The sequence below is a fragment of the Haliaeetus albicilla genome, chromosome 1, assembly GCF_947461875.1.
Source record: "Haliaeetus albicilla chromosome 1, bHalAlb1.1, whole genome shotgun sequence".
Taxonomy (NCBI): domain Eukaryota; kingdom Metazoa; phylum Chordata; class Aves; order Accipitriformes; family Accipitridae; genus Haliaeetus; species Haliaeetus albicilla.
The window spans coordinates 82241095-82262246 of NC_091483.1; the positions used below are offsets into that span (position 1 = coordinate 82241095).

The 21152-nt window shown below is 50.8% G+C and overlaps 1 protein-coding gene across 3 annotated transcripts in view; it reads right to left on the minus strand.

Annotated features, from left to right (window-relative positions):
• Positions 1 to 1948: 1948 nt before the first annotated feature.
• Positions 1949 to 21152, minus strand: part of LZTS3 (leucine zipper tumor suppressor family member 3) — a 55133-nt gene continuing 35929 nt past the window's right edge. For 2 of the 3 annotated variants that reach the window (XM_069796872.1, XM_069796880.1), the window contains exons 2-4: positions 16784 to 17272; positions 14271 to 15101; positions 1949 to 11375 (exon numbers count right to left, since the gene is read on the minus strand). In XM_069796872.1, coding sequence (XP_069652973.1) covers positions 10665 to 11375; positions 14271 to 15101; positions 16784 to 17233 — 1992 coding nt within the window. In that variant the 5' untranslated portion in view covers positions 17234 to 17272 and the 3' untranslated portion in view covers positions 1949 to 10664. The remainder of the gene's footprint in view (positions 11376 to 14270; positions 15102 to 16783; positions 17273 to 21152) is intronic. The other variant, XM_069796888.1, reaches the window with a different exon arrangement.

The following is a 21152-nucleotide window of genomic DNA, read 5'->3' on the forward strand; positions in this document are numbered from 1 at the left end:
GGAGGGGGAGTCATGTGACACGGGGGTCACGTGGCTGTCCAGAGCCGGGGAAGGAGGAAGGAGGCCGCCATGTCGGTGTGGCGGGGTCGGGGGGGTCCCTTCGGTCGCTCGGTGCCGGCCCGGGGGTGCGTTCCCCTGGGAGCCGACCCCAGTCACGGTGGCTGCAGGCCCGGAGGGTGAGCCGGGAAGCGGCCGTGAGGTTCCGTGGCTGCCCCGGGGAGCTGGGCCACCAAGAGCCGGTTGGCCAGGGCTGTGTCTGGATGGGTTTTGAGTATTTTAAGTATTCACGGCTCCGCTGTGGCCAGATACTTCTGTCCGCTGCGGGCTTTGAATCACTGGCAAACAGTAATTAAATAAGGCCTTGAGGACGGAAGCGTGTTAGGCAGGGCACGGCGCACAGACTTCCTAAGCACTTGCATCACTTCCTAATCTTTCTACTAGGTGAATTTCCTTTTCACCTCTTCCAGCGCATCAGCCTTTTATTCCCTGGCAGCTGAGGACATGACATCTTCAGAAGACCAAGTGGAGTTGAAGGAGAAACATGCTAGTTGCGGTCAACTGTAATAAAAGCTTTGTGTTGCTGATGGCACCTTACACCTGGTCTGAGGGAAATCATCGAATCCCTGACACGCTTGTTTTGCCCTGGGAGGCACAGCTTTGTCATGAGAGAGCTGGAGACCTCTCTCGCAAAGCCGGTGTTGGGAAAAGTGCTGGGTTTGTTGGGGTTTTTCAGAAAAATAATGCTGATCTGAATGTTGCTTTAATGTGACGCTGACAAAGCAGCTGGGGCGGGATTCATTTGAGTGAAAAACCTGCAAACTGACAGGAGTTTTTGGGCATTGGGTTAACTCCCTGGTTGTGAGGGAAGGCAAAACAGCCTGGGGTCAGCCTGCAAAACTACCTCCCTGGCAATGTCCTTCTCCCCACCCCAGCCATCCGGGGATCCAACGCGAATTTGGTGGTATTTTGACTGCTTGTGTTTTACGCTTCTTCAGCTGCGTAAAGGACTCGTGCCAGGGAATCAGCCCTGTTCCCCAACCGAGCATCAGGCTGCCCATTGGTGGACATCACACGCTTCCCTGCCCTGTTCCCTGCAGCCCGGAGAGCAGCTCCCTCAAACCGGCTCCCTTCCCAAGCTCACAGCCCCAGCACAGCAGAGGTTTCTCTGGGCAGTGGCAGCCTCTGAGCCCCGGGGCCGGGGACACCACAGAGAGATGCTGCGGTGGGAGATGTGGCTGCTCCGAGCGAGGTCTTGGCGCGGGAGGGAAGGGGAATTAGTTCATGCCACTGTACCCACTACAGCTGGCTCCAGGGCCGGGCCTGGTGTCTCCACTTGGGTCTTGTCTTCCCCAGTGTGTCCTCACCTGGAAATCCCTCGGGTCTGAGCTTGGCTTGGGAGCCAGTGGTGGTAGGCTTGGGAGCAATTCAGTCACTTACGCGAATGTTGGGAGGTCTTGGACATCGGCTGTGGGACCGATGGAAAGCCTGTGTCTTTCTCAGTCAGTCCTGGGACAGCCCCAGTGGCTCCAGACACACCCATGGGGATCTGAGCTACAGACTGGGGTGAGACCTCGAACACAGATGTCTCGTCCAGCCCTGCGGCCACCACCATGGCCTTGCGGTGCTTGTTCTCAAGTGCTTGAAGAGCACGAGCAGCCCTTGTGCCCCAGGAAAGCAGGAATGGGGAACATCCCAGCTGGACACGGACCCGCACCATGTCCCACTCTGCTCCCAGCAACCTCCACCTCTCGCCTCCCGCTCCACCACACCAGGCTGCTCTCCATCCTCTGGGATGGGACCTATGAGAAAGCTCTTGACTAGAGGGTGCTGGTATGTCCAAGGTGAAGTCTTCCCTGTAGTTCCCCAGCCCAGCTGCAGGTCCGTCCCAAAATCCCCCACGGGACTTGCCACTTCTCCCACCCACAATACAATCAGACAAACCACACAGTCGGGTTTTTAAAACGGGGCCTTTCTCCATTTTATTTGCCCAATAAAAATCCTTCACAGTCAGGTAGAGATAGGAGAGAGAGATACGTATACATATAGATCTTCATATATATTTATATATATACATACCTCTGTACAGATATTTATATATTCACCGTAGAAAATCGCAAAGGCAGTAGCTCTTCACATCTTGATAACCCAATGGAAACATACAACAGACTAGCAGTAGATTGGGAAGTGTGGTATAGTTTTAACGAGAGTTTCCAAAACGGATACACCTTTGCTGTACAAAAATCCCAGAATGCTGCGTTTTATCTCTTTCTTTTTCAACCCCTTGTCTTTAAATACACTGACCAGAGGCAAGGTCAAGACAATGGTGTTTGGAAGTGACCGGTGGACAGGAGAGACACCCAACTTTATGGAGTTATTTTTTAAATATTTTATTTTTTAAGTGTGTACATATATATATATATATATAATTTTTTAATTTTTTTTTTAAATTTTTTTTTTGCAAAGTCTCATTAAACGCAGTTCAGAGAACCAGCAACAGTCAACGCAGAAACAAAACAGTAACGGAGTCGAGTTCAGAACACTTCTGGTTTGAATTCACAGTAAGAGCAGAGAGAGACCGAGGCGTCAAGAAACAAACAAGAGGAAAGAAAGCACAAGGCTGGGATTGAATTTACAGTCGGGTAGGTCCAAAACGTTGGACAAAGGGTCTAATGCAGAGGTCCTACACACAGACACGGCCTGCAGCTCACCCAGCAGTGGAACGGCAGCAGAGAGCTCTGGTCGCTCCTCCGCGGGGCTTTTATTGCTGGTGAAATCAGACAGCAGGCTTGCTTGGGGGTGCCGGCTGGCCCAACCTGACGTTCTCCCATCAGGGAGCTGGGTTTTGGGGGGATACCTATTGATCTGCTGGAGAACAGACGCAGAAGACAGGCGACGAAGCAACGTGCATCGATTTAGGATGAGGAAACCCTCACAAGCGTACTGCCCGGTGCAAGGCAAAGACCAAGAGGGATTCCTCTCGGCTCACAGCATTTACCAGGTCCGAGTGAGTGCAAACGAAGACACCTTGGAGGAGCTCCAGCCCTGGGCTGGGGTCTGCGGGGACACCGCTGCGTGGAAAGGGACTGCATAGACACATTGGCCGGTTGTGCAGCATTTTTTTACACCGGTGGTGGAACACTTCTGCACCGGTGGTGGAGCACTGCCTGCGCACGTTTTGCTCTCTTCAGCCACTGGAATGGAACCCATGTGCCACCGATGCAGCAAAGGGGACCTTCTCCTCTGAGAGAGCTCCTAGGACAGCCTGGCTCTTCAGGAATGGCAGAGCCAGCACCATGGTCTCCCACTAGTGTCTGGCTGTCACGGAACGTGACTCTGTGAGCTCAGATGCCCCAGGGGACCCAGTGGCTCCCATGTGGGTGAGCTAATGGAGAAGACCTGCTGCAGGGTCCCAGTAAGTGTCATGGGATGGGCACCAGAGGGGGATGGACCACACCTCCTGGGGACCCAGACTGGATATGGACAGCTTTGGGCTCTCTGGATGAATGGGAACCACCAAGCTCAAACCATTGGTGATTATTTGAAGCCATACTGGACCTTGCATCCCTTTCCGAAGGAGGAGAGCCCAGGACTGGAGCTATGAAGGTATTCAAGGGGAAATTGGCTTGCCTGCAGTTATCAGAGTTGGGAATAGTCCCTTTTGAATCACTCTAGAAAAACCTATTGCTTTGTGACAGAAAGCAGAGACTTTCTGTCTGAGAAAACAGATCTGTAAAAGAGCCGTGAAAACACAACCCTGCGTTGTCAGAGCTTGTCCCACGCTCCAGACCTGACCTGATCCCCTTCATTGGGAGAACCAGGGAGGAGGCTTATCCTGAAAATGGAGAAGCCCATTTCTGGTCTTGCCGGCAGTTGCACTGCCAGCATGGAACATCCTATTGGGAAGCCAACATCTGCAAACAGCTGGATGTGATCCCAACCACTCGATACACTGGGGACCAAGTGGCATGGGTGCTGCATGCCCCTACAGACCAGAGATACTCATACACCCCTCACACCCCTGTCTTTTCAGAGGGTGGAAGGACCAGGGAAGCCCCAGAGCTGGCTGGGTGTGGTGGTGCGATGGTGTGAAGCCCCATGCAATGATCTCAAGTAATTGAATGTTCTTCAGCAAGAAGCAAGACTGTTCTTGGAGGTAAAGCAGTGCCGATCTAGCTGTTGCAGGAATGACGGAGAGAAAAAGTGAGGATCAGTAGTCTAGAAAGCTCCTCTGAGGGCAGGGTCGGGACATGCCACTCTCAGCGGGGGCTTTGGGCTTCAGCTCTGGCTCGTTGAGACGTATTTGGGAGAGTTCTGGGAGAGACATTGACTGCTCCTGGGATGACAGGGATGGTGATGATCTAAAAGGAGAGTCTGGAGAGCTGGGGCAGAGGAATAGGAGGGCACAGGCAACATGATGAGAAGATCCTCAGCAAAGGGTCTTGATGAAAAGTAACTCTATAAAGTGGCTTTCAAGGCTTAGGCTGAAGGGTTCCATTAAAATAATGGCAAGTTGGACCTGCTCCCATCCAGGACAGAAGTGAGGGCTGTTACTGCATGTCAGCAGGCTTTCGTGGTTTTAGCAGGAATGGAGTGTAGAAGGCTTAGCACAGCTGGGGAGCAGAGGCACGGTAAAGAGGCACGTGCCCAAGGTGCAGACCCACCTGAGCACCCATCCACAGGAGCACTGTGGGTGGAGGAGCACACCGTGCTCCACTTGCCAAGGCTGGGACCAGGATCAGGAGCCTTCATGGAGCTTAGGTGGGCAGAGATGCCTTCAGCACCCCAAGCAGGAGAAGCAAAGACCACGGTGCCCTCACCTCAGAAGGTGGTACCCTGGTAAGGAAGGTGCTGAGGACGCCCTGGGGTGAGCTGGAGAGAGGACACCAAGGGGGCAGCCAGCAGGACCACAGCTCTCAGGATACACATTTTCCTGGGCAATTCACACTGAGCCAGAACAAGGCTTTGACTGGACCCTGTAGCAACGTCTGCTGCTAAACTAGAGGAGACCTGTCACACTGAAGACAAATGTAATGGCTTGGCATGCATCCTCTCTTCTCCCCAAGAAAAAAGGGGAATTGCATCCATCCTGCCTCCTGGGAACAGACCCTGGTCCACGCTCTCCCTGGGCAATGTGTGGAGCTAGCTGGCACAGCCATGGAGGATACTGGTGTAACCAACTGGGGACGAACAGCTCACCCAGGAACTCCTTTCTATCCTGTCCTATCTAGCACAGGAAGGGCCCCTCGTGGACCTGCAAACATTCCCAGGTGGGACACAGGGAAATCCAAGCCCTCTGCTGTCCCCTGCCAGCTCTCGTTCCCCTTTTCCAGCTCACACCAGCCTAATCCCTCCCCGGGAAAGCCCGGAGGCAGCTCCCAGCATGCAGCCCAACACCCTCCAGAGATCTTTGGTCATGTTGCTCATGGGCTTGCTGTCTTGAGCAAGCTATAAAGTGCCACTGCAAGGGGCAGGAGTGCGGTGGGTTGGTCCTTTCCATGGGCAGAACTCATGGGCAGCAGGGCTCAAGGGGGGACATGGCTGGGAGCCACTGTCTGCAAGGGGTTTTGGTGTGACATGAGGATGGGCAGAGGGGACTTCAACCTTAACCAGGGGACAATTGCAAATCCTGGCTCAGGATGACAGCAAGCATCAAAGCAGGACAGAGTGACACCAGGCTGTTCTGTCAGAGCCAATCCCAAGTGGATTGCCTTCCTGGGAGGTGCTGAGCCCCCCCCCATTTCCACTGCAGCCAGCAAAAGCTCAGGGGGTGCTGAGCACCCTCCGTGTAGAGCTCAGCAGTCAAATGCAGTATTGGCTGCTACTGTCAGTCCCGCTCAGCAATATAGAAGCCACAGAGCTTTCTTGTCTCTTCATTTAATCATTGTATATACAGAGCTGGGCTGTTATTTACATCCAAGTACACTTGTCTCCGCATAACGTAGCAGCATAAGAGCAACAATTCGATTCCTATCTTGAGTGCGGAAACCCCGACGTGATCTCCCTCCGGCACGATGCCAGTGACAGCAGGAACAGTGCAGCTGGCTGCCACGAGACGGTGGCAGAAGCTAAGTGGGACTGTGTGAAGCACAACAACATGCAATGGTTGTGGTGTTCACCCTCAGGGTGAGACAGGAGTGCTGGCTACGTGAAGGGAACTAGCTCAGCTGGGTTGGCATCTTATAGCAACAGCAACCAACCTTGAAATGATGGTGGAACAAAGCAGCCCAACTCACAGCAGGTGGTCAGAGGGGCTGCTTAGACCTTCCCTGGCAGGATAGCCTGCTTAGTCCAAATCCTTATGGATGGAAATTGCTGGAGCTGATCAGTGTCCTCTATTTGCTCGTATAATGGCCACGTGGATATGCCTGGAGCATGACTCAGTTGCCTGCACGTGGGTGATGTGCCACTAGAGGTGCCGCAGGTCTTCCCACCACTGGCCTGGCTCTCCCATAGGTCTTGGATCATATTGGCCAGCCCCATGTATCGGGTATCCCAGAGCTTCTCTAATGTCTCTGGACCCCAGGTGTGGGCAACTGACCTGAGACCCTCATGACCACGGCATTTTGCCAATGGCAAGTTAGAGATGACTTGTAGTTTCAGGAGAGACACTAACCATGTGCAGGATTTTGAGGGCAGTACTTGGAGAATTACACGTCAGCCAGTACGTTACACTGAATCCTATCAGCTCTACAGCTGGCTGAGCAAAGGCGGAGGGGACAGCTGGGTTATGATCAAACGCAAACTCTGTGTTGCGTTTCATGGGGCAGAAACATTTTATCAGCCCTGCCTGAGCCTCCAAGAGGCAAGATGTCAGCCTTGGCCATTCACTGGATGTGTCATCAAAACGCCAGTCTGGCACCCCTTGGCTATCTTAGTCCAACGCTAAGACCCCAGGGCCTCAACGCAGACCTAGCTTATGATGGGAGACTTTATCCAGTCAGTGGGTAAAAGTGTTAAGTTCTGGAAAGAGCTAGGTGAGCTCCCATCTGGGCCAGATCTGAGCACAAACAACAGCAACACAGGTGTCCCATCATCATTTTGCTCCATCTCTGCTGAGCAAAGGGCAGTCACCTGCAAGAGAGATGGGTCACCACCATGTGGCCACACAGTGCAAGCACATGGGAGAGGACGTGATGGGGAGCAGTGCATCCAGTTGTGGGGAGGACTCCTGAAGAACAGGAATCCTTCATGGCAGTTTGGCTGGGGCACTTGCCAAAAACATTTGGGTTTTACGTCACCATGGCATAGGGGGGTGGTTTCTGGAGGACATCTGAGTTCTTGGGGGATGCTGGGCAAATCCCAAGAGAGGGAGAACCACCAGCAGCAGCACAGCATCTTAACAGGCATCTGCAAAGCTCTCTGTCATCCAGGTAATGGCCTCAATTGAAGTTGCTCAGATCTGGAGCGCAACTCTTGATCAAAGTGATGCAGCGAAGAAGGCGAAACAAGTGTACCTTTCCTTCTCCAAGGTGAAAAATTCTCCTTGCCACTCCTGCTCCATACCAAGGAGCTCTGCAGTCCCTGATGGATGCACTGTGAGGCCATTGAGTCCCTGGGCAGTCCAGCACCCTCCAGCAGTCAGACAAACCCCTATGCCTCCAGGTTTCACTGGGTCCTTCAAGACACACTCATTCCTGGCACCACTGCAAAAAAGATCTAGGAAAAAGATGACGGAGCAAACCTGGTACTCCGGAGGGCTTGACTGACTGCTGCTGGCTGGATCTAGGTATGTGGGGAGGCCAGACAAGCCCCTGCTTCTCCTGCCTGTGGATTAGCAAGGAGGTCTGGTGAGAAGGTGTCCCACAGGCTGATGCCGGTGTCCATTCCTCTTGAGTGTTGACACAGCGGGAAATTGCGGTGTACACCTCCGCAACAGCAGATCCTTGAAACTCAATCACTCTGGGTGTTCTTGAGCCACCAACTGAAAGGCTGGTTTCTGTGATGGTTAGTGGGAAACCAACCTGAACATCAGTGAGGCCAGGAGGAGCGAAGGTGGAAATGACCCTCCAGGTTATTGGACCCATCTTGTGGTGAGGACACTTGCTGTTGGATTCGCTTGTCACATGGTGGCCTCAAAACCACCATATGACCATCTGAGTCTAAGCCTCTTGCCATTTCTCTATGCTTTGCCCTTTTGCCCAAGGGCTGCAAAGCCCTTCAGAAGCACAGATGCCTCACAATTGCTTTGGGAAGGAGTGGGTTGTGGGTTTATCTGATGTGAAAAGAGAAGCACAGAAAGCCAAGATGACACAGGACACCAGATCTCCAACCCCTGACATTGTGGGATGTTTGGCTCCATCTCGAAGGCCCAGTGTATGAAATGGAGGAAGCTCTAGGGTTTGCCTGGCCAAGTGTAAGTTTGTGCAGTGCATGTGGGTGTCTCCCTTGGCATGGCAAAGTCTGCTGCTAGGTGGCACCGGCAGGCAGCTGCGCTCCTGCCTCAGTGGTGTGCACAGGCTGATGTGCAAGAGCACTGGAGCACCTGCAGGATTCGTAGTGGGACTCTTCTCCACACCCTTCAGGGGTCAGACCTAACCTAGTCCCCCTTTCTATGGCTGGTCCTGGGAGAGGGGCTTAGCCTGAGCTGCCCTGGTGTTTTCCAGACTGACGGGTTGTGTCTTCCTCCAGCTCCAAAGGCACAGGCAGAAGCAGTGGGAAAAGACATGTACCATCAACTGGGACCTTGAAATGCTCCGGTCTCATCGCACATCTCCATTTTCTGGGGCTCCAGGGATCGCTGCCAGTCACCAACAGTTCCTGCCCAGTAATACTGTCTGTTGACCTTGGCTGGAGGCTGGTGGGACTAACTGAAGTCTCCTCTCTCCTCATCTTTTTTGCTCAGTCTGGAGCTCACCACAACATCTGTTCCCAACTTGAAGGTCAGACCTGGTGATGGAGAGGGGGAGCTTTTGGGGAAGGGAACGTGGAAAATTTATAGCTTCAGGGCTTTTGTTTGGAAGGTCTTCAGCCCCTCAACATCCTGAGGTTCTTCCTTGCTATGCACATGAAATGTGATCTGGCCAAACTCTCCCTGGAGTCACCTCACAGACATTCCAAGACGTCCCGGTGCTAATTCTAGCTTTGTTATTCTAGCTGCTCTCTAGGACAAGGAGCTGAAATTCCCACTTGCGTTGATCCTTTGGCCCCTGCCCAGTCAGTGCAGACTCCACTTTGCAACATTTTTTTTTTCTCTTTACTGTGAATCATGGTTAAAAAGTGTTCATGAAAGGGAGAATCAAACCCATTTTGCCCACCTTTTCAAGCTGAATGCTGGTTTTTGATGCCTGCACCATTCTCAGTGATGTGCACATAGGATTTGGTTATTATTCTGCCAGGGCATAAGCACTTGCGTGATCTTAAGTATTTTCCCTTCTTATGACTGCTTTCATGCTCAGAGTTAGTAGCTGAATATTTTCGTAAGCTAGGCCTGCGTTATCTCTGTCCCTGGAATATGTGGTGCCACGTGGGATTGCTGTGGGTGCTGTTTGAAATGGCTGTACTGAAGGCTAACGCTCACCCCGCTGCAATTTAGCAGTAATGCTGATGTGTGCTCACTGCAACTCCTGAGTGAGGCTCGGATGCCATTTTTTAAGTAGACCCTGGACCAAGAGAGCGCACCAAAGCATCACTGGTTTGGGAATGGGGTAGCACAATTGCTCATTGTTGGGGCAAATTGCTAAAGCTTCAGTTTGCATAAACATCCCGCAGGTTTGGAGGCTTCCCCAAACCTTGATTCCATTGACTTTGGGAAGTAAGAGGGCTCTTGGGAAGGCAAACTAGCTTGGATTTCCAAGTTTTTTTCTTGCTGTAGCCAGCTTGAGTATATGGTAAGAATAGGGGGACCGAGGTGGAGGTGGGAGGGTGTTTCTGCTCCCAGGTTGGTCACAACCCAGGAGAGAAATGGAACTGCAGAAGGAAACCACAATGAAATGAAAACGCAGCATATGTTAAGCTCTGCTGAGCCTCCAAAGGGGCTCCTGCTGGGCAATCATTCCTTGTTGGCTTATGTTACCAGAACAGGCTCATCCTGCTCCTCAGGGATGTCTTAACCTCTTGCAACCGTGGTAGCCGTGGGCTGGCAAGAGGGAGTCATCTGGTAGAGATATGTCTGGTTTCACTGAAATCAGTGGCCAACCTCCCACTGACTTCACTAAGACCACCGTCTAGACAGGATACTTGATGCAGAACAGTGAGTTTGCTCATGATCCCGAGAGCTTTGCTCCATTAGCCAATGTGGCTAAAAATGCCCTGAAAAAACCTGCCACTTTGAACTGTTTTGCTGCACGTAAATGCTTCAAAAACCAAAGAAACCAAATACAACCCTCCAAAACAACCAACCGAAGAGGGATGAATTGTAGGAGAGGGGATGGCAGCCTCTAGCAAAGTAACAGTCACGGCAGATTACAAAAGAGCCAATTGACCCTCACCAGCTGTACTAGGAAAAAAAACAAAAGAGATGTCGCATTATCGATAGAAAAACAACGCACATCCACAGTTATTTTACCTACAGAGCACAGAAGTATAGAGTAAGGGTGATGGAGCTTGGTGCGAGCAGACTCATGCCGCTCCCACGGTAGCGTATTATCCTTCGGAAGATCACTGGCTTGAGTAGGTAGTACATGCACAGCAATAAAAAAATTACGTTGTATTGTCTTGGTCCCACCTCAGATCTCGGTGGACTCTATTCGCTCGAGTCTGGAGGGAGTCCATGTTTTTTTCTCCTCGGTGTGCGGGGGACTGGTTGCCTTCGTGTTCATTTCATTCACCTTGTGCTCCAGGAGCTGGTTCTTCTGGTACATCTCCACATAGTTCAGTTGCAGCTGCTTCTGGTACTTGATGACTTTCTCCTTCTCTTCTTGCCATGTGCGCCGCTCCTCCTCGAAGTCCATCACCTGCTGCTCCCGCTGCTGCCGCTCCAACTTCAGCTCCGTCTGGAGCCGCTCCACCTCCTTCCGCAGTGTGTTGACGCTGTCCTCGCTCTGCCGCTGCATCTTGGCTTCGTCGCTCTCGCAGGCCAGCGGGTCCCGCAGCTTCTCACCGAGCTCCCCACCAAAAGGTCCTGGAGGTCCCATGCTGGCAAGTGTCCGCTTCAGGCCGGAGACCTCCAGCTCACAGTGGTTCAGTTTTTCCCTCAGCACCTGGACCTCGCTCATCTTCCGCTGCAGCTCACTCTCACAAATCTCCAGGTTGACACTCTTGGAGCTGTAGGAGTCCTTCAGGGTGAGGATCTGCTCCTCCTTCTCCCGTAGGAAGTTCTTACCTTCCTTGAGCTGCGTCCGCAGTCCCACAATCTCATTCAGCTTCTGGGAGACATCTGCTTGGGAGTCCTTCAGCTGCTGTTTGAGCAGGGAGATCTCACCTGCCTTCTGGCACACCTATGGGGAGAGCATCCGTGAGGCAGGAGGAAGGCAGCGAGGAGCCACCGCCACTGCTTGTCCCCTGAGGCTCAGGTAACGGAGGGGACAGCCAGCGATGCTGCTCAAGGACTGAGTTCAGCCTTCACCAGGACCCAGACCATGCCAAAGACCTAAAAGTTGTCCCCACATTTGTGGGGGAGATTTGGTGTTTCTTCCTGGCTCTCAGGGACCTGATGCTGTTTGTAGCTGGAGCTGACCAAACAGTTAAGCTAAGTGGTGTGGTCCTCACCAGTGGTGAGCAGGCACCGATGCTTCCATGCCTTCATCTTACTCACCTAACCATAAGCCTGTGGTGCCTGACCTCAAACCCTCTGAACTCAGCAGGAGTTTTCCCGCTGACCTCAATGGGATCTGGACCTTCAACAAGCCTGAAACAGAAACATCTCAGACCCAGAGACCACCCGGGCTCTCCCTGAGCACTGGTAGTGTAGGACAGGACACAGAGACAATAGATGTTACTTACTTGTCCTATGACTCTTTTCTCCCCGAAGACTCCTAAAGAACCCAGCTGACTAAATTTTAGGGTTCACTTCACTGGGGACAGTGCAGGGACTGGTAGCTATTTAATTCTTTTGGGGCAGGGCATGAAGAGTGGCAGCCCCTCTGCCAAAGATCAAGGAGAGAGCTGCAACCCACCCTTGCTGAAATGGGACTACCATGCACTGTCCTTGGGCACTGGACTGTCAGGTTTCATCCTGACCGGCTCAAGTCTCACCCATGTGGTAGGGTACACAAGCCCAGTGGAAATACCCTTGCTCCAATGTGTATTTGCATTACGTAGGTGTCACCATTCAATATGACACTCCTCTGCACCTGTGTAGTCCACCAAAGGTGACAGTTGCATGAATAGTTGTAGGTATTGGAAGTGAATAATAAAAATGACCAAACCCTCATTTTCCCATGAACTCCAGGGTTTTCAGGGCTCTGCGCTGGCAGATCTGATCTGTTTACTGTGGATGACTGCAGAGACAAACAGTCCCTACCTATGCTGGCAGGAATCTAGGCTGGGGAATAGCACCAAGGAACCATCAGTGATCAGAGAGGGTAGGCATAATTAAAAATAGGCTTGGTAGCCACCTCCAGACCAGGGTGTCCCATCCTCCTGAAGCTCCTGTCTGTTGTCATGCATGAAGTGCTTGGCCTTTCCCCCCTCCTGCAGTGCTTGCAAGGTCCCTTGCTGCTCCGGTCCAGTTGGGTCAATGTTCCTCAGACAAACTCTCCTCTCCATTGCCTTCATTGCAACCTCCACCTTTCTGTGCTATAGAGGGCTTGCCTGGTGCAAAATGTTGAGCAAGACCTTGAAGCTCAGCTACTGGGACAGTCTGGTGCTTACTACAAATGGCTAAAGAGCTAGGAGACGTACCCAGAGTCTCCTGCTGCTGCCTACTGGTAGCAACCTTCCCTGGAGCTGACAGCCATGGTGGTTCCCCATGCAGACCTAACTCTGTGACTACCCACATCCACACCAGCACTTGCCTGCAGGAGATGCAGAACTGTGTCATGCTGGTTTAGGTGTAGTTAAAGTGGCATAGTTACTGCCTAGCTAGAAAAACTGCACAATTTACTGAAAGTGCTCTCCGTGGGCTAGCTCTTCCCAAAAGGCAGAGAAATACATGATAAGGAACAGCTTGGATAGGAATCAACTTACAGGTTAAAACACTTAAATTTTGGCCTCTACTTGGGTGCTGTGGAGATCTAGGCAATACAGTCCATGGAGCCTGGAGAGCAAGCCAATGAGTGTAGGTGTCTACAAATTTTAGGAGTCTTGATCCACAAGTTGAGTCCCTGTCTTTACATCGGTATCACTGGGTTAGCTGTTGCAGAGAGAGCTATAGCAGTGAAGCAAATAATCAAAAGCCCATCTGCAGTTTTGCTGGTGCAAAATCGGGGAACTTTCCAAACCTAACTTCTTGGAAGAAACAAAAGACCTGGGCAGAGCAGCTGGCCGAAGGAGGCATCATGCGGCACAATGCAGCCTGCTTGTTCTGGGATGTAACTTGCAGAGATTTTACAGCAAGCCTCTAATAAGCTCTGCTGAACATCTGCAAATAGCACATTTCAGAGCCTAATTAATCCCAGCTTCATTGACTTTCCATCAGGATTAGCAGAATAGGGTCTTCTTGATTCTAGAGCTACATGTTGCCTCTGCACTCTTAATAAATTTAAAGTTTCTAGCCAGTCCATGGAAGGATTAAAATTCTTCACATGATCAAGCTGAAAAAAAAAATGTTAGTACTGGCTATACAAACAGACTTTGATAAAATGTTCTAAAAATAGAAACAGCAGAAAAATATGTAAGACTCAAAAGGAGAACTAGAAAGAGGAATTTGCCTTTCAGCCTTTTAAGAGAGATAAACTTATTAGCAACTGGAAACTGTGTTACAATGGAAAGAATGAGGTAGACTTGGCTATTGGTATCATTCTTAGCTCACTTGCTTTATATCTTAAATAAAAAAGAAAATCAAATATTTGAAAAGCAGTTTCAAGGTTTGCCCAAACACAGATGTTAGAAGAATTTAATTAAAATAGGCTTAAACTCAGTTTTGGTAGGCACAAATACCTGTATCGAAAGACCTGTATTCACTGAAACTGAATTAAAATGTCACACATTGGGAAGCCAAATTATTGACGAGCACAGGAGGTGTACACAAAAAGTTCCACTCATTTTAGTTTAAACTACAGGCTTGGGGCTCAGACAAACGAAGAGGTGACTGAATTGTCATCTCTTACCTGGAGGCCACCAACCCATATCCATTGTCTATGGGGTCCACTTAGGGCAAAGGGGAGGTACTTTGGGTTGTCAGAGCCCTCAATGAAAACCTCACTCAAGGTCTGCTACAACAAGGCTCTTACCTCCCACTTGGTCTCTTCAATCTTTGGGAGAAACTCAGCCTGCTCCTTCTTGAAAGCCACAAATTTCTTCTCCAGCTCCTCTCGTTGCTGGAGGAGTTGTCCCATATCATCTTGGAGTTTTTTTTTCTCCTGCTGGAGCTTGAAGATTTGGAGCTGCAAGGCCTGCTGAGCCCGCTGCGCCTTTTTGGAGACCTGTTGCAATTTGTTGGCATAGTTTTGCCTCAGGTCCTCCATTTCCCTCTCCCAGATCTTCTGCTTCTCCTCGAATACTTGGAAGATGGCTGCCTCGCTTTTGTCCAAGTTCCTTCGCATCTGGAGGACCTCCTGCTCCTTCTCCCACAGCCGGTCTTCCAGGTCTTGGATGATGTCGTCTGTTGAAGGCGAGTGGAAAGGCATCGTTTCATTGAGATGGTTCAGTCTGTTGAACGAAGAAGTGCTCTTGCTCGAAGACCGCCCGCTGTCTGAGGTAGATATCCCGTTGTATCCCACGATGTTCTTGTCCACGTAAGTGGTACCGATGCGGTTGATGTGGCTCGTGGAGGCGCTCATTGGACCCACATGCTGGCTGTAGCCTGTCCCGTACGTGGGCAGGCTCGTTAACGAGTTACGGCCTGAATCTGAAAGGCCCCCCACTTGGTTTGTAGTCCTGTTAAGGCTGCTCTTGTCGAGTCCACTTTTCGGTGCGGACGGGCTATTGCTGTTGGCATGGTTCAAGCTCTTTCTATTCTCTGTCACTCCATTGCTCTGTGGCGGGCAGAGGTTCTGCATGGAATGGAAGTTTTTAGGAACTACTGGTTTAAAGGCTGAGGGTCTAACTAAGGGCTCATTGCTCTGCAAAAGGAAAAAGGACCACGCATCAAACATAGCAGGAAGCTTGGTAACAGCACACAAAAGAGACACATCAGCACAGGATGGGGCTGGTGGAGCTAAGACGTCTTGGCCTAGCTCCGTATTTCTCAGCCTTATTACACCCTGGACTACTTGGGATTTAACATGAGGGACCTGTGGTCACTCATAGGGCAACACTTTTTTCTTCCCTTGCCCCAGCTGAAAAAAAATAAATCTTGACTCACCCCAAATCATCGTGATTTTTCCCTAGAATACTCCTTGGGTCCTCTTAGTGGTCTTTGCAAAGAAGGAGGGCTGCCACCTGCCTACCAGACCTGATCAAAATAACTCTTTGATTTTGGCAGATTATATTTTGATGGACTTCTAGGGTTGCATTGCCCATTTTCTGAAAACTGGACTGAACCCTTGGATTAGCAGCCAGTTTGCCCCAGGAGCATCATGTTTCCCTCCTGCTGGCAGTCATCTCTCCCTTGTGTGGACATCATGCCCTGCTTTTGCTCAGACAGGAGTAGGTAGGAGCTGTGACCCCAGCCATTGCTGGCCCAAGTGCAGCGAAACCAGGCAAGGAACATGCTGAAGCTGCTCTTCATTTGAATGTTTGTGTTTTCTGTGGGCATAAGCAGTGCTGGTGGGGAGAATGGACCACAGCTGTAAAGGATTTAGAAAGGATTTTAAAACCTTGCACATTCCTCACCCCGTCAATGCACCTACAGAAACAAAATTTTCCTCAAAATGGGATTGAGTCTCCCCTATTGCAGGTTGGGCTTCAGGTGAAAATTAACCCAGAAGAAGCCACTTAGTATTAGCAAAGATGTTTTCAAAAATGCCTTCCAGGAGAAACAGAATGAGCCCTAGTGAGCAGGCAAGGTTGGAGACCAAAAACCTGGCACCTGGCATGTGGAACTAAGATGGACTACAGGGGCCAGTGGATTAACAACCCAGGAGACAAGGCCACCGAACGCTGCAGAAATAATACGGCACAAGGCAGTGTTCTCAGGACACAAATTATGGAAAATGCTGGAGCAGAGCAGCAGGCTATATAAACCACTGCTGGCTCTGGGGCTCTGCTCCTCCAGGCCTAGGAGGTGTTTGCCCCCAAAGCCAATATAAGCCACGAGGACTGGGCTTGGATGGGCGATAACACTTACAGGGGTAGTTTTCAAACCTTGTCAACTTGTCCCTCACAAGAGGCACTGGGATTTTGAACAAATGCTCATAGCTGCTTTCAAACAATCCCTTTTGGTGGCGGTGGGCTGTTGGAGATCGCCTATAAATGGCACAAAACATAGGAGTGGGACTCAGATGCTGGACCTAGTGAAATGAGAGCCAACTCCAGCTCTCTCCCCGTCAGTCAGGGAGGTAGGTACGGCATCTCACGTAGGTTGGAATAGCCAGTGACTTAAATACAGTCTTAAATGAGCTGGAAACTTAGCTGTGGAAGACTTGTGATCATGCTCTTGGGCTCCTCCAGAACTAATATTCCCCTTCGCTCAACCTTGTGAAAGTAATAAAAATTGTTATTATCTGTACATAAGAAAGATGCCATCTACATACTAAGAATTAGACTATCTGTCAGGATCGCACTGTTGCCCAAGGCTTCCTGGTCTGTGTTTTTAGAGATGTGCCACATTCATCAAGCTGCTCCAGGAGGTGGGGATTCTCACCTGGTCTAGTTTGCCGGAGATTGGCAATATCTTTGGTGGGTTACTGGGCTCTCGGTATTGGGGAGGAGGTGGCATGTTCTTCTCGTTGTTGGTGGTCACGTTCCCACAGATGTCCATCTTCACCTTCTCGCTCTTGCGCAGGTCGCCGTTGATGTAGAGGGAATTGGAGACCTTCTCCGACTTGTACGTCTTCTCCTCGCCGGAGTAGCGGTTGGAGATCTCCCGTGTGGAGTACCCGTTGCGAGACCCCTCTGTCTGCCGGCCACTGCTCTGTGTCCGGGTCCCCACGCTCTTCATGGCGAACTCTTGGTCATTGGCAACTCCGCTGCCCACGCTCCCCATGGTGCTCTGGGAGACGGGTTGGGATGGCCGGGGAGCAAAACTGTGGAAGTTCTCCGGGCTGGGGTAGGTCGGGTCACTAAGAACGGGCAGCGTCTCTAGCGTGGCCATGGCAGCGCAGAGGTGAGGTGGAGGCACAGGTCAGTGGCACTGGGAGAAGGAGGAAAAGGAAAGAACTGTTAAAGAGATGCCTTTTATCTACCATACCCTTTGCAGATTGGCATCATGCAGAGATGAGCAAATCTCTGGGTTGGGCGATGAAAGGACAGAAGCTGTCATGTCTCAGTATATGGTATGGAGCAGACGATGGGGCTGTCCTCCTCTCCGTGACCCCCCAGTCCCCCTTGGAGGAGCAGCGTGCACTGGTCCCCCAAATCCCACTCACTGCTATGTAAAAGAGCTGGTCTTAAGCCTCTCAGTCCAAGGGTTGGGTGCTCCCAGGGGAGGGGGTTGCGTGGGATTTAGAGGGCACAGCTCTACAGCATCAGATGGACACAACCGTTTGCAGTTCCCAAGCTTGAATTATTTCTGTCACTATTCCCAGGTTTGAACAAGTTTGTGTGGCCATGGGGATGGAAGGTTTCCAGCCCTGGTCCATCTGTAGGCTCACACACTATTGCTCCCTCTAGAGCATCCCTTAGGGATGATTCAACAGGGCTTAAGCAACACACGTCCTATCTCTTCCTTGGGAGTGTTGTCCCATGGACTGGAGCTTTTAAAAAGATGCTTTTGTCCCGGTGTCATCCTAAATTTCCTTTTAAACCTTTATTCCCCTACTCCATTTTATTGTTACCTAGGCTGTGTCTTGGATTGGCCAAAACTAGGCCATGGGAAGTGGATAACATGCAGATAATGGTTTTAAAAGTTGGGACCAGTCCTCACATGTCTGCATGCTCTTTCTCAGCTCCATCACCATCACAAACCCCAGTTCAGTGATTTCAGCTCTGGCTTCATAGGCGCCCAGGCCTATTCACATCTGTGTTTTGGGGAAATTCTCCAAATACTGGTGGTTGCATTGGCGCTGAATTCATTATCAGCTTAGGCAGTCAAGGTCCAGAGCTACCAGTGCTAAGTCAGGTTTCACATGGGGACAATTTATAACTTTCTAAAAGGCCTTTTGAAAGTCACTTCTGAAAGTCCCAGCTGAAAATCAAGCTGTTTCTGTACTCTTGGACCCAGAAGTAATGGATCTGGTCTGCATTGCCCCACTACCCGCCCCAAGGGTGGCAAAGCCTCTGCAGTCATGTCCCAGCATGGACTGGGACTAGGGAAAAAAACCAACATGGATTTATTTCTCTCAACAGAATTTCTTTAGTTAAAAAACCCTTGCATTTTACCTGATGGGTGTATCCATAAAATATGAGTGTTGGGCCAGCAGGTAGGGGAGATGGAGAAAATCCCCATTTCAGTGGGGTTCTTCTTGGGGTAGGGATGTTAAATCAGCCCTTCCCAAGTAAAGCAGGAGAGCTAGGTTTATTTCCCTGAAGAGCTAGCTTAGGTCTAGAGCTCAGCTCCGATGTGGTGTCTCATGGGGTCTTGCTATTTGCACTAATAATGCAATGGAAAAAAAATTTTAAAGGTTAAAGCAGGGTCTGTGCTGCTTGACTTCACTGTTATTAAATTGCATTTCTGGAGGCTTCTGCCAGGCGTGCTGCCTGTAGCCTCCTCCCTTTTTCCAGCATCCTGATCTTCTCATAGAACGTTGCCCTGTCCGAATTATGGCCTGAGTGTCATGGGGCTGGTGGACAGATGTGGCAAACTGCTGTGCCGGAGGGAGAGGACACAGAGCTGATACCTACAGTGAGCTGGCAGAGCTCCTCTGGGGCAGAGCGGGGTATGGAGGTGGTCACAGAGGGAAAAAGTGTTTTAAGAAGGTGCTCTGGTGAAAGCCACCATCCCAGCTGAACTCCTGTTGAGGTGTGAAGGAGCCTCCACGGTCTGGGATGCACCAGATGTGCCCCATCATGGACAAGGGACAAGGCAGCTGTGAGGCAGAGGAGGATGCACCTGGTGGTGTAACCTTCTCCATCCCCTTGCACATCACCCCACCCAAGGAAGGACCCCAGGGGACTTGCCCCGCTGAACCACCAGCAATATGAAGCGATGAGCATTGGGTGGACGTTTTGTAGTCGCTGCTCATGACCTTCCTGCAGCTTGCACCTTTGTCCCCCAACAGAGACGTCTCCACGTCGCTCACTGGTTGAGGTCTAAAGACTGACCGGCAAACAAATATCACACGAGCATCACACGGTGCGGCGTGGGGACCCGCTACAATCAGAACATGTAAATGTTTATCAGTCATAAGTAACAAAACCTCCACCAGCAGAGAGGAGTGTCTGGGTCTGGTCACGCATCTGGTGTGCGGCATTTGGACACATCTCTCTCCAATGCACTGAGCAGGACTTAAGGGCTGATGACCCCATTGCACCCTAAAGGCACTTTCCAAAGAACAATGCCATAGACAGTTCATGAGTTCACGATGCCCAGGGATTAATCTAGGTGCCTGCTGGGCACCTGGAGACTAGGTTGGGCTACAGAGCGATGAGGAGGGATGGAGAACACCCACCTGAAGCCACACTCAACCCACAGTGCCTTTGGATTTTATTAGTCAAAGGAAGACTTTTTGTTCTGCTAATTTAGGAATAACCTGCCTTTCAATGACTTTGGGATCTGTATAGGCTGTGTCTGTTTTTTATGGGACACCAGCTGCCATGGGAGGGATGTGCTGGAAGGTCTCAGCTGTGGACAAGGGAAAGGCAGTGGCCGCATCCCCTCCATGCAGTGCTCCCCAGCCTCGCTCAGCCGACGGAGGAGAAATCCAGGTTACCTTTTCTTCACTGGGTAAATTCCACAGTGACATTTGCACATTTACATTGACTTTCTGAGGTCAGGATGAGGTCACTGGAAAGTTTGATCCTTCCAAAAAAAAAGCCAACACAACAACAAGCAGTATGAGCTAGGGAAGAAAAGTGTCCCCCAGTGGGGAGAGAACCATAGCCTGGGCAGAGTCATGGCAAAGTCCTCCAAGACATCTCAGAGGAAGGTGCCTGCTCAGCCTCATGGCATCTCCATCGGTGGTTTTCACCGGCAAATTATTACAGCCTTTCTCTGCCCTTGGGGATCCCCAGGCACCCAGGTGGTGGTTTCCACATCAAGGAGGCTTCTGCTTAGGGCCGTGTCCCACGCCCACTGGGATATTGAGCCGGTGTTCCCGTTTGGTGCCAGCAACCCAAAACCAGGGTGGAGGTTTTAGGTGCATTCTCGGGATGAGGGATCCAAGCTGCACTGCAGGGGCAGATTCTGAAAATGGACCTTTTTCTATGTTTTTTTTTCTTTTAACTGGGAGTCATCCAAGAAAATATTCTGAAAAAAATGGTTATTAGCTTATGTTTACTGTAAACCCGCGATCTGATAAACAGAGCATACGGACAAGCATTACAAATATGTTCTTAAGGAGATTCCAGAAGTGCCAACAGATCCCTGACAGTACATCTTTGTTTGCCAGAAAGGGCCATTTTTTTGAGAACAGCTCTCGCTTTTGTATCTTCCAGCCAGCTCCAGTTCCCAGTCAGGTTTTACCTCGGTCATTCCCCAGGTGAACTGTGAAATCAAGTTTTGAGCACGGCAAGGTAGGGAATAACACTGCCATGCTCTGGCGCAGAGCTGGAGGGTCAGGTTTTTTCCTTCAAGGTTTGGAGGAATGCATGATTTAAAAACCTCCCCAGGACATTTCTCCTGCTTAAATCTCATAACTGCCTTCCTCCCATGGGAACACGAGCTAAAATTGAGGTTACGGGTGTTTCCCAGTGAGGGAAACAAGGATGCTGAGCCTGACAGTCCATGAACACAGCGGGGTTGAGGGAAGCCGAACGGCTCACCTTTACCAGTGTTTCACTCCCATGTCTGTCCTTTAGAAGGAAAGAGGAGTCATCTCCAAGCATGGCTGGGCTTGGAAGAGACCCCCAAGCCACAGCAGAAGGGCAAAAGTGGCTTCCCCTGCCCTGTGGTGGCGTGGGGAGGCTCCAGACAG